The sequence below is a fragment of the Abramis brama genome (genome assembly GCF_963993115.1).
Source record: "Abramis brama genome assembly, chromosome: 25".
NCBI classification, from domain to species: domain Eukaryota; kingdom Metazoa; phylum Chordata; class Actinopteri; order Cypriniformes; family Leuciscidae; genus Abramis; species Abramis brama.
The window spans coordinates 3,790,019-3,805,788 of record NC_139987.1 but is presented as its reverse complement, the minus strand read 5'-3'; the positions used below and the strand labels follow the sequence as shown (position 1 = coordinate 3,805,788).

At 37.8% G+C, this 15,770-nt stretch overlaps 1 protein-coding gene and 1 long non-coding RNA gene across 5 annotated transcripts; one reads left to right on the top strand and one right to left on the bottom strand.

The window, feature by feature from the left end:
* Positions 1-4,777: 4,777 nt before the first annotated feature.
* tmem267 (transmembrane protein 267) lies at positions 4,778-15,706 on the bottom strand. 4 transcript variants are annotated; one of them, XM_084104310.1, is made up of 4 exons: positions 15,577-15,706; positions 15,385-15,490; positions 12,724-13,134; positions 4,778-8,510 (listed from the first exon to the last, which is right to left on the bottom strand). In XM_084104310.1, the coding sequence occupies exons 3-4, from the start codon at positions 13,093-13,095 to the stop codon at positions 8,175-8,177; spliced, it is 708 nt and encodes a 235-aa protein (XP_083960436.1). In that variant the 5' UTR covers positions 13,096-13,134; positions 15,385-15,490; positions 15,577-15,706; the 3' UTR covers positions 4,778-8,174. The 4 variants fall into 4 exon arrangements, with proteins under 4 accessions (XP_083960436.1, XP_083960437.1, XP_083960438.1 ...); XM_084104311.1 differs by having other exon boundaries at positions 12,724-13,131; XM_084104312.1 differs by lacking the exons at positions 15,385-15,490; positions 15,577-15,706 and adding an exon at positions 13,928-14,004.
* On the top strand, positions 9,059-12,701 carry LOC311076263. Its single transcript, XR_014604637.1, has 3 exons — positions 9,059-10,048; positions 10,431-10,565; positions 10,659-12,701. It is a non-coding gene; the product is annotated as an uncharacterized lncRNA (long non-coding RNA).
* Positions 15,707-15,770: the final 64 nt, after the last annotated feature.

The window sequence follows — 15,770 nt, the reverse complement described above, 5'->3', positions numbered from 1 at the left end:
GTATGTATGAGTTTCTTAATTTCATGATATTCAGGACATGGTTCATAGGGTTATTCGTGAAGTTAAGTGAAGAACAACATTAGTCATGGATCGGTGAGAGATCTTTTCACTGATACTGTCAGTTTGTTTCTACAGGGAAATTCAGCAACTCGCTTCCAACCATTTTACAAATATTTAATCATGAAAATCAGGCAAGGGATTTAGTTGCTCATTGAGTTTATACAGCAAAATTAGCTTGCTGTTACTCGGCCAAGGTTTTGGTAAAATAATATACCTCCAATATTTGAGTATGGCGATTTGTAGTCTGTTGGGATTTACATGTTATACTGACTTTAAATCATATAGTCCTAATATTTACATGTTCTTCTGAATCATTTATGCTGCATATTAAGACCTTGATTATGGTGTTTTAAATAATGTCAATAGCTGCACCATTTTAGTTTTGTCTGAGTGAAATAAGTGAAAGTGAAATATTTTACCTTTATTTTTTCCTCTTGATCATTCCTCTCGACACATTTATTGAATGTGATTATTAATAGGGGTAGCCTACTTTAACGTAAAATTGTCACCGATTTTAATGTTCAGATTAAAGATTTTAAAGGTTCCTAATTTTGTTTTGCAACCTAGGTCAGAAAATAATATTTTTTTCTCATAATATACATTATCTTATACATATATACATTAAACATTATACATATGCAATTATATAGAATATACATTATCTTTTCACAGTGTCTGAAATGGGTTGATCGGATTTAGTAAACCCTGCCTTTCTGACAGTTTGCTCTGCTCTGATTGGTCAGATGGCCCAATCTGTTGTGATTGGTCTACTCTGATTTGATTGGTCAGATCGCTCAGTCTGTTGTGATTGGTCTACTCTGCTCTGATTGGTCAGATGACTAATGTGTATACATCAAACCGCTTTTATCAATTTTGAATTGATGGATAATATGTATTTTTTGTAAATTTATGTAGTGTATTTGTTGTTTAGTGGTTGTTTTGAGTCTTTTGTTTTGTCTACCTGTCCAGGGACAACAGATGCAAATTAGCTGTTAGCTAACTCTGGTGCAATTGTTTAAATTGTGCGCTGTCCCTGTCAAATAAACCGTAAAAAAAAAAGAAAAAAAAAAAAGACCCAGTCTGTTGTGATTGGTCTACTCTGATCTGATTGGTCAGATGGCCCATTCTGGGCTGCGTTCAGCCCGACAAAACGTTGCACAACGTTTTTTAAACAGAAACGGTGATGCGTTGAACACACTGTTCTGATGACGCAAGAGTTGCAACTATGGCAGCTGAGAAGGCTATTCTTTGTGTTCTTTGTGAAGAATTTTTGGAGCCTGATGAAGTCGGTATAAATATGTGTTTAATACTACAAAATATGCCTGATGTTACAGTAACTGCACTTGCCGCCCAGAACAAAAGAGAACATCCCAATCGAGTGAAGGGATTGCTGAAACTGAAATGGAAGCACACACCTATTCAGACTAAAACACATCTATTTAGCCTCACATACTGACTTTATTTGTAGTTCAAACTGTTTTAATACCCTGTATTTTCTTTCTCATTTTTAGGAAAAACACTTAATTACCATTGTTTATTTCTATACTTGCAATGAAGCTAAAAATATAAACAACTACATCATTATGTTGATATCCTATATTTTTTACAATAAAACTTTAGACAAACATGTCTTCTAATATCCTCAGTTGTTGTGTATACCGAGCTGCACACAGACAGTGGAGCTGCATCAAACAAATTTGTAAATTACTTTCCAACCCATTGTGCGAGTTCACTTTAATACCGCGTGCTTTATATACATGTTGCTGCTGATTGGACTGCAGTTCTGACACACCCACCAAACAAGAGAAAACGTATCTCAAACCCCGTTGCACACCGGTGCACGCCGTTTCCAGGAAACATGACGTTCAACCCGGAAACCGTAGCAAAACGTTGCGCACCGTTTTGAACTTGAGCATGCCCCTGTTGTGATTGGTTTACTCTGCTCTGATTGGTCAGATCGCTCAGTCTGTTGTGATTGGTCTACTCTGCTCGGATTGGTCAGATTAACCAGTCTGTTGTGATTGGTCTACTCTGCTCTGATTGGTCAGATGAACCAGTCTGTTGTGATTGGTCTACTCTGCTCTGATTGGTCAGATGGCCCATTCTGTTGTGATTGGTCTACTCTACTCTGATTGGTCAGATGGCTCAGTCTGTTGTGATTGGTCTACTCTGCTCGGATTGGTCAGATGGCTCAGTCTGTTGTGATTGGTCTACTCTGCTCTGATTGGTCAGATGACACAGTCAGGGGCATGTTCAAGTTCAAAACGGTGCGCAACGTTTTGCTACGGTTTCCGGGTTGAACGTCATGTTTCCTGGAAACGGCGTGCACCGGTGTGCAACGGGGTTTGAGATACGTTTTCTCTTGTTTGGTGGGTGTGTCAGAACTGCAGTCCAATCAGCAGCAACATGTATATAAAGCTTGCAGTATTAAAGTGAACTCACACAATGGGTTCAAGGAAAGTAATTTACAAATGTGTTCGATGCAGCTCGGTATACACAACAACTGAGGATATTAGAAGACATGTTTGTCGTAAGTTTTATTGTAAAAATATAGGATATCAACATAATGATGTAGTTGTTTATATTTTTAGCTTCATTGCAAGTGTATGACATTTGGTATAGAAATAAACAAGGTAATTAAGTGCTTTTCTTAAAAATGAGAAAGAAAATACAGGGTATTAAAACAGTATGAACTACAAATAAAGTCAGTATGTGAGACTAAATAGATGTGTTTTAGTCTGAATAGGTGTGTGCTTCCATTTCAGTTTCAGCAATCCCTTCACTCGATTGGGATGTTCTCTTTTGTTCTGGGCGGCAAGTGCAGTTACTGTAACATCAGGCATATTTTGTAGTATTAAACACATATTTATACCGACTTCATCAGGCTCTGAAAATTCTTCACAAAGAACACAAAGAATGGCCTTCTCAGCTGCCATAGTTGCAACTCTTGCGTCATCAGAACAGTGTGTTCAACGCATCACCGTTTCTGTTTAAAAAACGTTGTGCAACGTTTTGTCGGGGCTGAACGCAGCCCTGTTGTGATTGGTCTACTCTGCTCTGATTGGTCAGATGAACCAATCTGTTGTGATTGGTCTACTCTGCTCTGATTGGTCAGATGAACCAGTCTGTTGTGATTGGTCTACTCTACTCTGATTGGTCAGATGGCTCAGTCTGTTGTGATTGGTCAGAGGGCCCCATCTATTGTGATTGGTCTACCACTTACAACGCGTGTTGGAAACCAAACGAACATTACTATATCTGAATTTCAGCTCCAGATCTTCCTCAGCGTTTGATACACACTAGTATGAAAAGTAAAAATGGTGTCAGTTTTGCTGTATCAATTCGAGAAAGTACTCATCCATGGGTTGACATGTCGACAACACAAACCAAACTCTTCCAGTCCCAGCTACAGTGTTTGAGGGCGGGTCAAAGAAAAAGTTGTTTGTAGGGAGCCAGTGAAGAAGCTTTATGCAAATTTGTCAGTAATTCTAAATAAGACTGGAATTACTGACGACTCTTTTCAGGCAATTCAGAATCGTTTTTCTTTTCTTTTTTAGGACACAATAACTCCCATTTACCTGCACTTTGATCTTTGCAGACCTTTTACATTAACAAACAGGTATTACACACTACATGAAAGGTAATATTTGAAAAAGCATAATAGTGTGGACATATTTAGATGCTGTTGTAGTGTTCTTTAAGTATAATCATTCAATATGAATTAATAGTTTATTGCCATATGACATTCCTTAAAGAATAGTTCATCCAAAAATTAAACTTCTGTTCTGTCATCATTTACTCACCCTCATGTTGTTACATATCACACACACACACACACTACACAAAATATTTTGAAGAATGTTTAGCACTGAAAACATCTCAGGTTTGGACGTACATGGGGGTGAGTAAATGAAGACAGCACTTTTCTCTCTGGAATCTGGATAAACTATCCCTTTAATAACAGATTGGACGATGCATCACCATCCTGTACATGCTGAACTCATCTCGAAATGTTACAATTTACCAGTAAACGCACTGTTTTTAAGTGTGGCACATTTTCCAATCTTACCCTACTATTATCTTGACTTAACTGTGACTTGATTTTTTTAAACAAATGCCTGAGAAGACAACAGCATTTCTAAGCACATCAAACAAGGCTTCATTATGACTGTTCAAAACCAAAAGCTTCAGAAGCAACAAATAAAGACCGAAACCAATTATAACAGAAGAGTGCAAACGCACCTTTAGTGTGACTGGTGACAGAAATAACGCTTTCAGTAATTTCTTGACAATGCATCAACACCACATTATTGACAAATCTCAATTAAGTGCAAAGAAGCATATAAATAAAATAAATATTTACACCACTTACATAATTAACAAAAAAAACAACAGAAGATTAAAATATAAAGGAACAAAACTCATTGTCTGGAGTTGGTCTACAGCTCCCTCTGCAGGTTTGAAAAGGCCTTGACAACTGAAGCAGTCAAACCAAAACTATTATTTAAACATTGTTACACACCATAATGAATAAATGTGCAATACTATCACTACTTTTTAAAATAAGCATATCAGTACACTGCTGTAACTCAAAGCCAGTCACCTGATTTGACAACGATAATAAATGCGTCTCCCGATCCATTTAAATCAACATTTTCAAAATCTTAAAAATATTTAACATCTTGATGTGTGATGATGAGAATTAGTTTAGCAGACAAACACAAACTGTGTCCATTTATTGGAAATTAATTGTTTGAAATGGGTGCAGTGAATGTAGACAAAAATGTGACAACGAAGATTAAATTGATTCAATATTTTTAGGCACAACATAACCCCAGTACGCTATTGAAAATATTAAGAACAAAGTTTACCAAAAAATAAATAAATACAAATTATACATACACAATGCCAACTGCAACAATGCACTGTACTGTAAACGCTAATATTGAACAACGTCCGGTTTATAATTTGACCTGGAGAAAAGCAGAGGTGAGCATTTAGTCCAAGATCTGAAGCTTCCAGGAACATGTTTGCACTTCACATCAATTTTGAAGTATTAAAACAACAACTGAATAAAAACAAAATGAACCGGTGGAGCTGGATTAATAGCCAAGAAGCAGAATTGCAGTTTGTATTCAAAGACGGTTAATATCCGTTCTCATTTAATAGTTTAAAAGTTCCAAGTGGTTCGGGAATAAAACCCAAGTTGGCAAGTATTTACAGTTATTCCAAAGCCTGTGGCTAAAAAGGCAGCAATTATCTTCCGTAACAACAGAAAGTATTTCTGTACTGTTTTAAAAGGTTATCTGATTCCTTAAATGAACACTCCACTGTTTTTTGAAATAGGGCTTATTCACCTTCTTTCCCACATTTAGATAGGTGGGCAAATGCATTTTTGTCTCAGTGCATTCATTGTTTTAGTTTCGCAGGGTCGCTGCTAGCTTAGCTTAGCATAGCATAATGAATGGAATCCTTTGTTGCCAGCTAGCATGTCCTGAGTAAAAGTGATAAAAATTAAATTAAATAAAAAACCTAATTACTTCTTGTGGCCTGCGTATTCACGACGAGTACAAATAGTAATGCAGTTTAAGACTAGGCGATTTCCTAGGCAGATATTGACTTATTGGGGCGAAGCACTGCTACTTGGGCGCAGAGATATCACACTCTACCTGGAATCCCCATAGGGGAATCCCCCAACTTTCCTCAACATGCCAGCGTGACCTGCACCAAGTATCTTCGCTTTTGGATTGTGTTTAGTTTGAGAAGTAACAGCTACAACAAACATGGTAATTACATGAATAGTAAAAGGTCATATACGAATGTAATGTTTCACAGAATTCCATCGAATGTGTAACTGAGAAATCAAAGGCTAGCAGCTCTGGATATCTGTACTTCAACGCCTCTTTACAAAATTAAACAGTATCGTGTTTGCGAAGAGCATTTTGCACCGGAGGACTACTTTGAAAAAATGCTATATGGACACAGAAAGACGGTAGTACGTCTGAAGGATACGGCCGTCCCATTGTCTTTTATCACTCTTCCTTACATGAATCTGTGTCTTTTTTCGGTTGTATGATAGATGCTGAGAAGCTGTATATAGACTATAGTCTATAGTTCAAATTGCCTCCTCTAGTATAACCTCATGTTGAGTTCAACCTGTTTAGCGTGAACAACCAAACAGAAAAGAAAAAAAAAGAAAAAAAAAAAGGGCTAGCTATATTTCTCCTATACTGTATGCTTCATGCTGGTATGTTGAGACAGTTGGGGGATTCCCCTATGGGGATTCCAGGTGGCAATATCTCTGCGCCCAAGTAGCAGTGCTTCGCCCCAATATAGTCCATATATAAGTCAATATCTGCCTAGGAAATCGCCTAGTGTTAATCTGCATCACTATTTGTACTCGTCGTGAATACGCAGGCCACAAGAAGTAATTAGTTTTTTTTTTTGTTTTTTTTATCACTTTTACTCAGGACATGCTAGCTGGCAACAAAGGATTCCATTCATTATGCTAAGCTAAGCTAGCGCCGACCCTGTCAAACTAAAACAATGCATGCACTGAGACAAAAATGTGTTTGCCCACCCATCTAAATGTAGGAAAGACGGTGAATAAGCCCTATTTCAAAAAACGGTGGAGTGTTCATTTAAGTAGTTTTCCATGTTAGCAGTGTTTTTCTATCACTACAGAGAGAGAAACATCCTTCAAGTACGCCTACGGTGACCTTCAACTGCAAATACACAACACACAATCACCTCGCACAAGCACTAAGACCATCAACACATCCATTCCCAGTGCCTATTCCTGGACGCATGACACATCATGAGTCGAGTGTGAACACAGCCTTGTGCCTGTGGTTCCTTTGGAAAATCAGTGCAATAAAATGGCATTATTTGAATAGACAAGTCTAAGCTAAATATGAACAAAACAATGCTGAAGCTTTCAAATAAGGTTTATAAGGGTGTTTCCCGACCATCTACACTAGGGCTGGGCGACAATATCAAATATTCACAATGATTCTGCTACTAAAATTAATTAAACGCACTAGATTTAAAAGCACTTTTTATTTAGCCATTAAGTTTAAGTCACTTCGCAATCCTTCATTTTCTCATTAGCATTAATATCATTACAACTTTAAACCTTAGTAGCAACAGGGGCATTAATGAGCAGTAATAGAAATCCAAGTGATCGGGAATTGCACAAGGCTGAAAGATTTCCCAAAGTGTTCAAGTTAGTCTTTTTAAGTGACTTTAATGGCCTTTTTTTGCCAAAATTGATTCAAAACTATAAATCAGCTATTTGTTTGCATTATCACTCAAATCGCTCACTGAAGCCTTTGTGTGGCGTCTTAATATACAGTATGTGGGTAAATGTTGTATTACTATTGTTATATTGGCTAAAATTAATCCATTATTAAATATTAACGAACATTAAATATTATCAACTACTTTAAATATTATCTACTACTATAACTATGAGAATCTGGATCCAGATCAGAACAAATGTAGAGCAAACATAGAAATAATCCTTTCAAAATAGTCTGTAATTTTAAGCCTTTTGACCATCTTTTATATGAAAAAAATATCAGAGTACCAGTACTCAACATTTGAAGTGGATCAAAAGAGTTCAAAGTTGTCCTAAGAGAAGAATGGGTATTGTTCAAAATTCATGTATAACTTTGGGGAAAGGTTTTGATCCACTTCAAATGTTGACTACTGTGTGTATATACATACACCGACATTATTTTATTAATTGGTCAAAAACCTGCAAAAATTCTTAATGTCACTTCTCTATTTGCTCTGAGATTGATTTTTTGTAGGAAATATTGTACTAAAAATGCTGCAAAATAGACCTAGAATTTAACTTCGCCCAACGCTAAACCTCACCATACATGTTAAAATATTCACAGTCTTCACAGTCAATGCAACCTGATTTCACACTGATACCTGAACAACTACAGTAGTTAAAGTATCAAACAGACTGGAAATCTCTGAAGGAAAAAGGACAAAAAGTGTTGGAATGGCAATAATTGCAGAGAAGAGCTGATGGAAATATTTCCAGTGCCATGTTTGTGCTGGGAAACATAAATAGACAAACAAACATCAATTAAGACAGTGTATCAGACGTCTATGGCGACTCCGTGTTTGGTGGAGATCATGTCTCTCGTGCCGGTCAGATACATGAGCACAGAGCACAGGTGAGGGAGGGTGGCCGTGATGGTGACGTACAGCCAGTAGGGGATGGGCGCCGTGTTGCCGAACGGAAACACCCAGAGGCCGTGGCGAACGCCGTCGCGGATGTGGTGTGACGTCAGCGAGATGAACAGCATCCAGGGCAGGGAGCACCAGGAGTCCTTGAGCCGACAGGCCCACATGAGGAGGCGCAGAGACACGCACAGCGCTGGGATCAGGCTGGAGCAGTGCAGAGGAGGCCTGTGCGGCAGATTCACAGCAGCCTGGTGGAGGGGAACAACACAAACTTAGGATCAGGATAAAGGCCCGTGTTTGGGTTGAAATTGCAGCACTTGCAGTGAAAATGTAGCAAAAGTGTCACTGTAGAAATGCGGTAATTGCAGTCGTCAACCATGATTATTTCATCCTGTGAGCAAAAGTGATTAAACTGGTCAAATCCAGATGCACATTTATTTAAAAACTGAAATTTAATTTATTTATTTTTTAACTCAGTGGAAACTTAATCATGTTTAAATATATTAATATATCTATATTTAAAAGAAAATCTAAAAATTAAAATGCAAAAAAAAAAAAAAAAAAAAAAATTAAGATGTAACCTGAAATCTTTCAAATATTGTTTTGGACAACAGGGGGTGTTCAAGTCAAAAATGTCTTAAGTCATATTTACACAACGGAGTTAAAGGGTTAGTTCACCCAAAAATCAAATTTGTCATTAATTGCTCACCTTCATGTCGTTCCAAACCTCAAGACTTTCGTTCATCTTTGGAAAACAAATGAAGATCTTTTTGATAAAATCTGAGAGCTTTCAGTCCCTCCATTGACTGCTACGCAACTACCACTTTGACTTCAAAAAGTTTCATAAAGACATCTAAAACTAATCCATGTGAATTGAGAGGTGTAGTCCAAATATTCCGAAGAGACTTGATCGCTTTATATGATGAACAGATTTAATTCAGGCTTTTATTCACATTTAATCATTGATCAGCGAACAAACAAAAGCTCAACCGAACCTGCTTGACGCGCGAGAACAAACCTCATTGGTTCTTGCTGAAGCTCAAACGTGCTGCGTAACACGAGAATGAACCTCATTGGTTCTTGTTGAAGCTCAAACGTGCTGCGTAACACGAGAATTAACCTCATTGGTTCTTGCAGAAGGTCAAACATGTTGCGTAACACGAGAATGAACCTCATTGGTTCTTGCTTCAAGTGGCACAGGACCACTATTTAACAGTTACGGTGCACTACACCAGCGATGGCCACATTCAGCAGACAACACAGCTGTGTATGAGTCACAGACAGGCCTCGTGGTGGAAGACGAGATAAATTGCATTCTAGAGAAATCCCAGATAAACACAAATGTTGCAGCTGCTACAGTAGACGGCGCCAGCAATATGGATGTTGCACTGAAGACTGTGAAGCTTTTAAAGGTTGAGTGCTTTGCCCATCCCATAACCTGGCGGCCCAGAAGGTTTACAGCATCAGTGCCACTACAAAGTGGTGTGCCAGACCTCGAGCTATCGTGGTGTGGCTGAAGAGGTCCTCTATGGCTAAGACCGTCCTGCGGGAGAAGCAGCAACTTCTCAGTAAGTAGCGTAGCCTTAGAAATCTCAAAAACTTGTGTTTGTTTCAAACATCTTCAGTAGATTGTAATTCAAAATGAGCATGTGTGTTTCAGATCTGCCAGAACACAACATGATTCTGGATGTCAGAACAAGGTGGAACTCCCTTTTCCTGATGGTGGAGAGATTTTTGGAGCAGTAACCAGCCATCATCACTTGACCAACGACTTGTGAAACAATGAGTAAGAACATAAGTGGATATTTTATTCTTATCTTCACATCTTTTTTTTCCCTCAGACTGGAAAGGCTCACAGATGACGACTTCCAGAAAGCACAGGATTTTGTTAAAATCATGAAGTTTTTGTACACCTCAACCCTCTGTGTATCCAGTGAGAAGTCCCTAACATGTGGCCAAAGTCTCCCCACACTGACTAAGCTGGAGGCACATTTCACGGTGGCTGAAGAGGACACTGTTTACCAGTGCTTTGAAAGAGAAAGTCCAGGGAGATCTGGAGAAACAATTTCAGTTATTTTCATATAAGAGCTTATGCTTAGAAAGAAAGAAGGCAAACCACATTATTTTAACTGTAAGACGATAAATAGTTTGTCATGTTTTTATTATAGGATGAAGAAATTCAGAACTACCTCCAGGAGGCCACTTTGATGGACCCTCGCTTCAAAGGCAAACTTGGATGTGCCGTTGCTGCTGACGCTTGGGGCCGGTTGGAGTAAGCAGCAGTTTGCAGTGTAACAGAACAGGTATTTAATGCTCAGTGTTGTTTCCCATGTGTGCCATGTTACAGTTTCTATGATGAAGTATGACTATTTATGTGTGCAATATTATTTCTACAGCTTACAATGGAGAGCCTTCAGTATATTAGGGAGGAAGGATTGGATGGCCATGAGGAGGACAAGGCAGAGGAACATGCATGTTCATAATCTTGGAATAGGCTACTTAAAATCAACAAAATTTTTGAAGCATGTTTGTCTAAACACTACTTTTGTTTTTGTTTTCAATCTTCATCTCACAAGAAGCGTGCCAAGAAGTCAGCCCTAGAAGAGCTGTTTGAGGATGAGGACCGAGAGCTACTTCAGGCAACGAACACTAAAAGTGGTGTCCTCTCCATAGCTGAAGAGATTGAGATCTACACAAGTCTGCCTTCAATCCCATCAGGACAAGACCCTGTAGCCTCCCCAGATTGTCTGCACTTTCAAACACATACCCGTGTGTACAGGCGTCATCGACACCATCCGAGCGGGTTTCTCCTGTGCAGGACATGCAATAAGTCAGGAGAGGTGTCGTATTTTGCCAGAGAAAGCAAAATTGGTCATATTTCTGCAAAAGAATTGCTGAAATTTGAAGCTGGTTTGTAGCATACCAAGAATAAACCAAGTTATTGCAGCTGGGTTAGGTTTGTTAGCGGAGTTTTTATTGTGAAACTAAGTAAATTTGTTGTTTTGTATTTACTTATATCTATAGATTTAAGTATACTTTAAACTTCTAATATTGTTCAATTTAAACCTATTTTCAATAAAAAAGTAGTTCTTTAATGGCTTTTTATTTATTTATTTTTTTACCGATTTTAAGTATTGGTTCAGGCACGTTACTGTTTTAAAAGTATCGATTTGGCACCAGTATCGTAAAAAGCCCAAACGATACCCAACATGAGAATGAACCTCATTGGTTCTTGCAGAAGCTCAAACGTGCTGCATAACACAAGAATGAACCTCATTAGCTCAAACCTCATTGGTTCTTGCACGTCTAGCGAACATGCTTGAGCGTTTACCAGAACTGATGTACGAGTTGATGAATGTTTATATGTGAATAAAAGCCTAAATTCAATCTGTTCATCAAAGCGATCGTGTCCCTTCAGAAAATTTGGACTAAACCGCTCAATTCCTATGGATTAGTTTTACGATCTCTTTATGAATTTAGTGTAGCTTTTGGTAGTAGTGTATCTTTCAATGGAGGGACAGAAATCGTTCAGATTTCATCAAAAAGATCTTCATTGTGTTCCGAAGATGAACGAAAGTCTTCCGGGTTTGGAATGACATGAGTAATTAATGATGGACTTTTCATTTTTAACCCTTTAAGGCTGCTCAAAATTCAGTGTAAAGACAAAATGCCACAAAAGCCAGAAGTAAATCATCCCTGCACTGACCCACTTCAGCCCATAGTATCAAAGCATATAGTTGTAATTTAACTGTGTATGGCTCCTTCGAGCAGCATTAAACAGTCTATGCAAAGACACCTAAAGGCCACTACAGAAACGCTTCTGTGCCAACTTTTCGGCATAAAGAGACTCTAAAATTAATAAAACAAATGTTTATATTAATGAACAAAGCTGCTATGTTTCTAGGCAAACCTTATACAGATTATGGTCAGGGTAATAAATTATTTTACTTGCCAGAAGAATTGTTCATTCCAATTATGACTATGATATTATTAATAACAGGGCTTGATGCTTAGTTATCACATGCTCCTGAAATGAAATATTTAGGAATGGATTAAAAGAAAACTTTAGTGGCACAATACAAATGTATCAATTAATGTGTTTTCCTTAATAAGGGATACAAAGAGAAATTTACAAGCGTTTACTTATAATTTATTTAATTAAATCATAGTCTTTTGAAGTTTAATAATCACATTAGGCTAGGCTGTATGTATCACGATTCATGTTTGCCCATCCCCAAACTTAAGACATTGTATAATGATTATGAAGATGTTGCACCATATAAGATATTTAAGACTTAAATTTAATAAAAAATAATAATAATAATTTACGGACTTACCTACACACGCTCCTAACTAAATATTTAGGAATCAGCGTACATAAGTAATTACTGTTTCAGTACAAGTGACAAAAAAAAAAAAAAAAGTTTTCAGATGCTAATAAAAGACACAAACAGGTCTCACTTTGAGCGACAACGATCCAGCCATGTAGAAGTGGTCCAGGTCAATGATAGAGGCCAGAAACCCAGCCAAGACGACTTCATAGAAGTCACTTTTCTTCCTCAACCCAATCACGATGGCCCAGGACCAGAGTCCAATGATGCCATGGACGGCGTTATCAAGGACAGCCCTGAGCCACAGATGGTGTTGGATGAAGGGGAGCGTCAGAAAGGGGTCGACGAGGAAGCAGAAAGCGCCCAGGCCTGCGCTGGCTAACAGAGAGGCAGTGCTGAAGGTCTGGAGCAGGGCCTGAGCTTTCTCAGTCTCCACGGCCAGGTTCAGAGGCACAGACATGCCCAAAGATGAGGTATCCAGCTTTGAGTAAAAACCCCTCATCACTGGCCTCTTCCATGGAGGGGTCAGAAACCTGATCTGCTGGAAGACACAAGCACACACAAATTAAAGCACACGCCCTTGCTAATGAGATGGTGTTTAGGCTAATAGTTATGATGCTCTAAAAGTTCTGACTTGACTAAGGGCAGATGAGAGTTTAACAGTTTCAGTGCACTTTCAGTTTTTCCTCTCAGTTGCAGTTTTAAATTTAAGTCATCTCATATTAATAACATATCACAAATTATTTTTCAATAGACAAACTGTCACCATCAACAGATTGTCCAGGACTGTTTAAATCCTCCATTAAACTGTGAATCATGAACACATGATCTTTTCATGACAACATCTTCAATAAAGACATGAACGGATCAAACATGTGTAAGAATATTAATAGTAGATTTATACACACATACGTCTAAACACATATGCATGTTAAGTAATGTCTATGTGTGTGTGTGTGTATGTGTAAAGAATCAATAAGTATAGATATCATCATTGCATTAAAAGTAACGTTACATGAAGATTGCCGAAATATGTAGCGTTATGTTTTTTTTAAGTCTCGCAAAACTGCACTACAATGGTGCTTTTACATTTTAATTGATAACTATATCAGTATTGCGATAGGATATATTTGTCAAGCTTGGTTAATTTTTTTTATAGCATTAGCTTTGCTGCTAACTAGCTCATCAGCTAATCCACTGCTCAAAGCAAGTCACTACCTTTATTAGTCAACATTACATGCACATAAAAACCTAAACAAATACTGTTTTTGCATAGCTGCGAATAACACAAAAACACCAGATATAGTGTATATTAACACATGCCGTTTCCTCACCTCATGTCATTCAGCTCACCGGTCTGACGGACGGACTGTTTGTTCTTTTAGTGATGTTTGATTCGTGATCGCGAATCACCGAATCGGTTCCTTTGAATTAAATCGCGAGTCGAACGGGAATGATACCAACACGACTGAGGATTACCTAAACATGATGCTTTCCAATGCGACTACGTGTAGCATGCCCTTAAAGTATGTCGTTTTGTGAAGAAAATGTATATACCGGTATTTGTTTAAAGGGGTCCTATTGCTTTCCCACTTTTTCCAACAAGTGTGTTGCTGTTTGAGCATAAAAAAGAGGGTAAGCTCAAAGATCTTTTATTTAACAGAGTCCACTTTTCAGGAACTACAACGAACTCCCTGTCTTGGCTGACCAGTCTTGCAATAATAAAATTAGATAAAATATTAATGAATTAAAATGACATGACTTTGCATAAGCTTATGCCAAACCATTCTTTTTTTTTTCTTTTTTTTTCTTCTTTTTCTCTTCTCAGGTGATATCCGGACAGTTGGACCACCCTGACATTTTTGATAAGACAAAAATCAAAATGAATTTTAATTCAGTAATTGATATCATTATCCGTGTGGAAGCTGGTAAGTAGGCTAAGGCAGGAGAAGCAGTCGATTCTGTTCCCTTCCGAAATTCCTGTTCCCCTTTATGCAATTATACTAGGCCTACAAGTCATGCTTATGCGTAGTTGCCGAGTTACCATATGTAGCCTACCATCACAGAACTGAATACAAGCAAGAAGCACAACTGGATGCCAAAATGTTAAAAAAAAAAAATGTATTGTATTTTTTCCGAAACTTGAAAGTGTTTTTTTTAGTTCTAAGCGAGTTTTTCCCATCTGTCAATCCACATTATTTATTTTAAAATTTAAAACGTATTACCGATTTCATTGTAGCCTAATAAGGCTTTGGTTAGTATAGATCTAGCGCAGGACTATTTGAACCATAATTACTTCACAGGTGCTCTTAAATGTCACATTTTATGAAATAATGCTCGTTTTGAAAGTCTGATTTTCGATTAGGTTTAACCAAAGTGAAAATTAAGGGAAAAATAAACAAACTCCAAAAACAATGGCTTCATAACTAGCCTATTACAAGAAACACATTTGTATTCATCCTCTGTGGATGGATTGTCCACACACTTTACATACACCATTGCCCACAGTCACAGGCAATCTATATTAAAAAAAAATAATTATAATAAGAGTAACAAAAAAAAAAAGAAAAAAAAAGGGTTTTAAAGCAATGGTCCATTCATTATTACTTTGTGTATGCTACACCAACCAAAAATGCTCAGCCATAGTTACCCAAAGAACATCTGCAGAGTCATGAAAAGTTTCTGCCTCTCCACAAAAGTGGCACAGTCACTTAGGTCATCTATGAGGTACAGTACAACACTAATGAAAGTGATGCACATCAAAAACATTCATGAGTTTATAAAGCCATACCAGACTGGCGGAGCAGAGTTAAAGCAATCTCCATTCTGAATCGTGATACGTCTTGTAACTCATTGGAGAAGTCAGTTGTGGCATTTTGCAGAATGTGTTCTGCAAACTGAGGAAGTAACAAGAAAAATTAACTAAAGTATCATCCCATTTTAATGAACATTTAATATTTGCTACAATGCTATAATCACACACCTTCAAAGCTGAACTGCTCCGAGACACGAAGGTTAGATCCAAATGCAGCTTTATTATGGGCAATCCAAAGGCGTAATTCAAAGTACAGGCAAAGTCAAACACAGTCAGGCAGTCCAAACAAACAAACAAACAAACAAAACAGGCAGGGGGCAGAGGCAAGGGAGTAATCCACAGGGCAGTCAAAAAATCCAAAA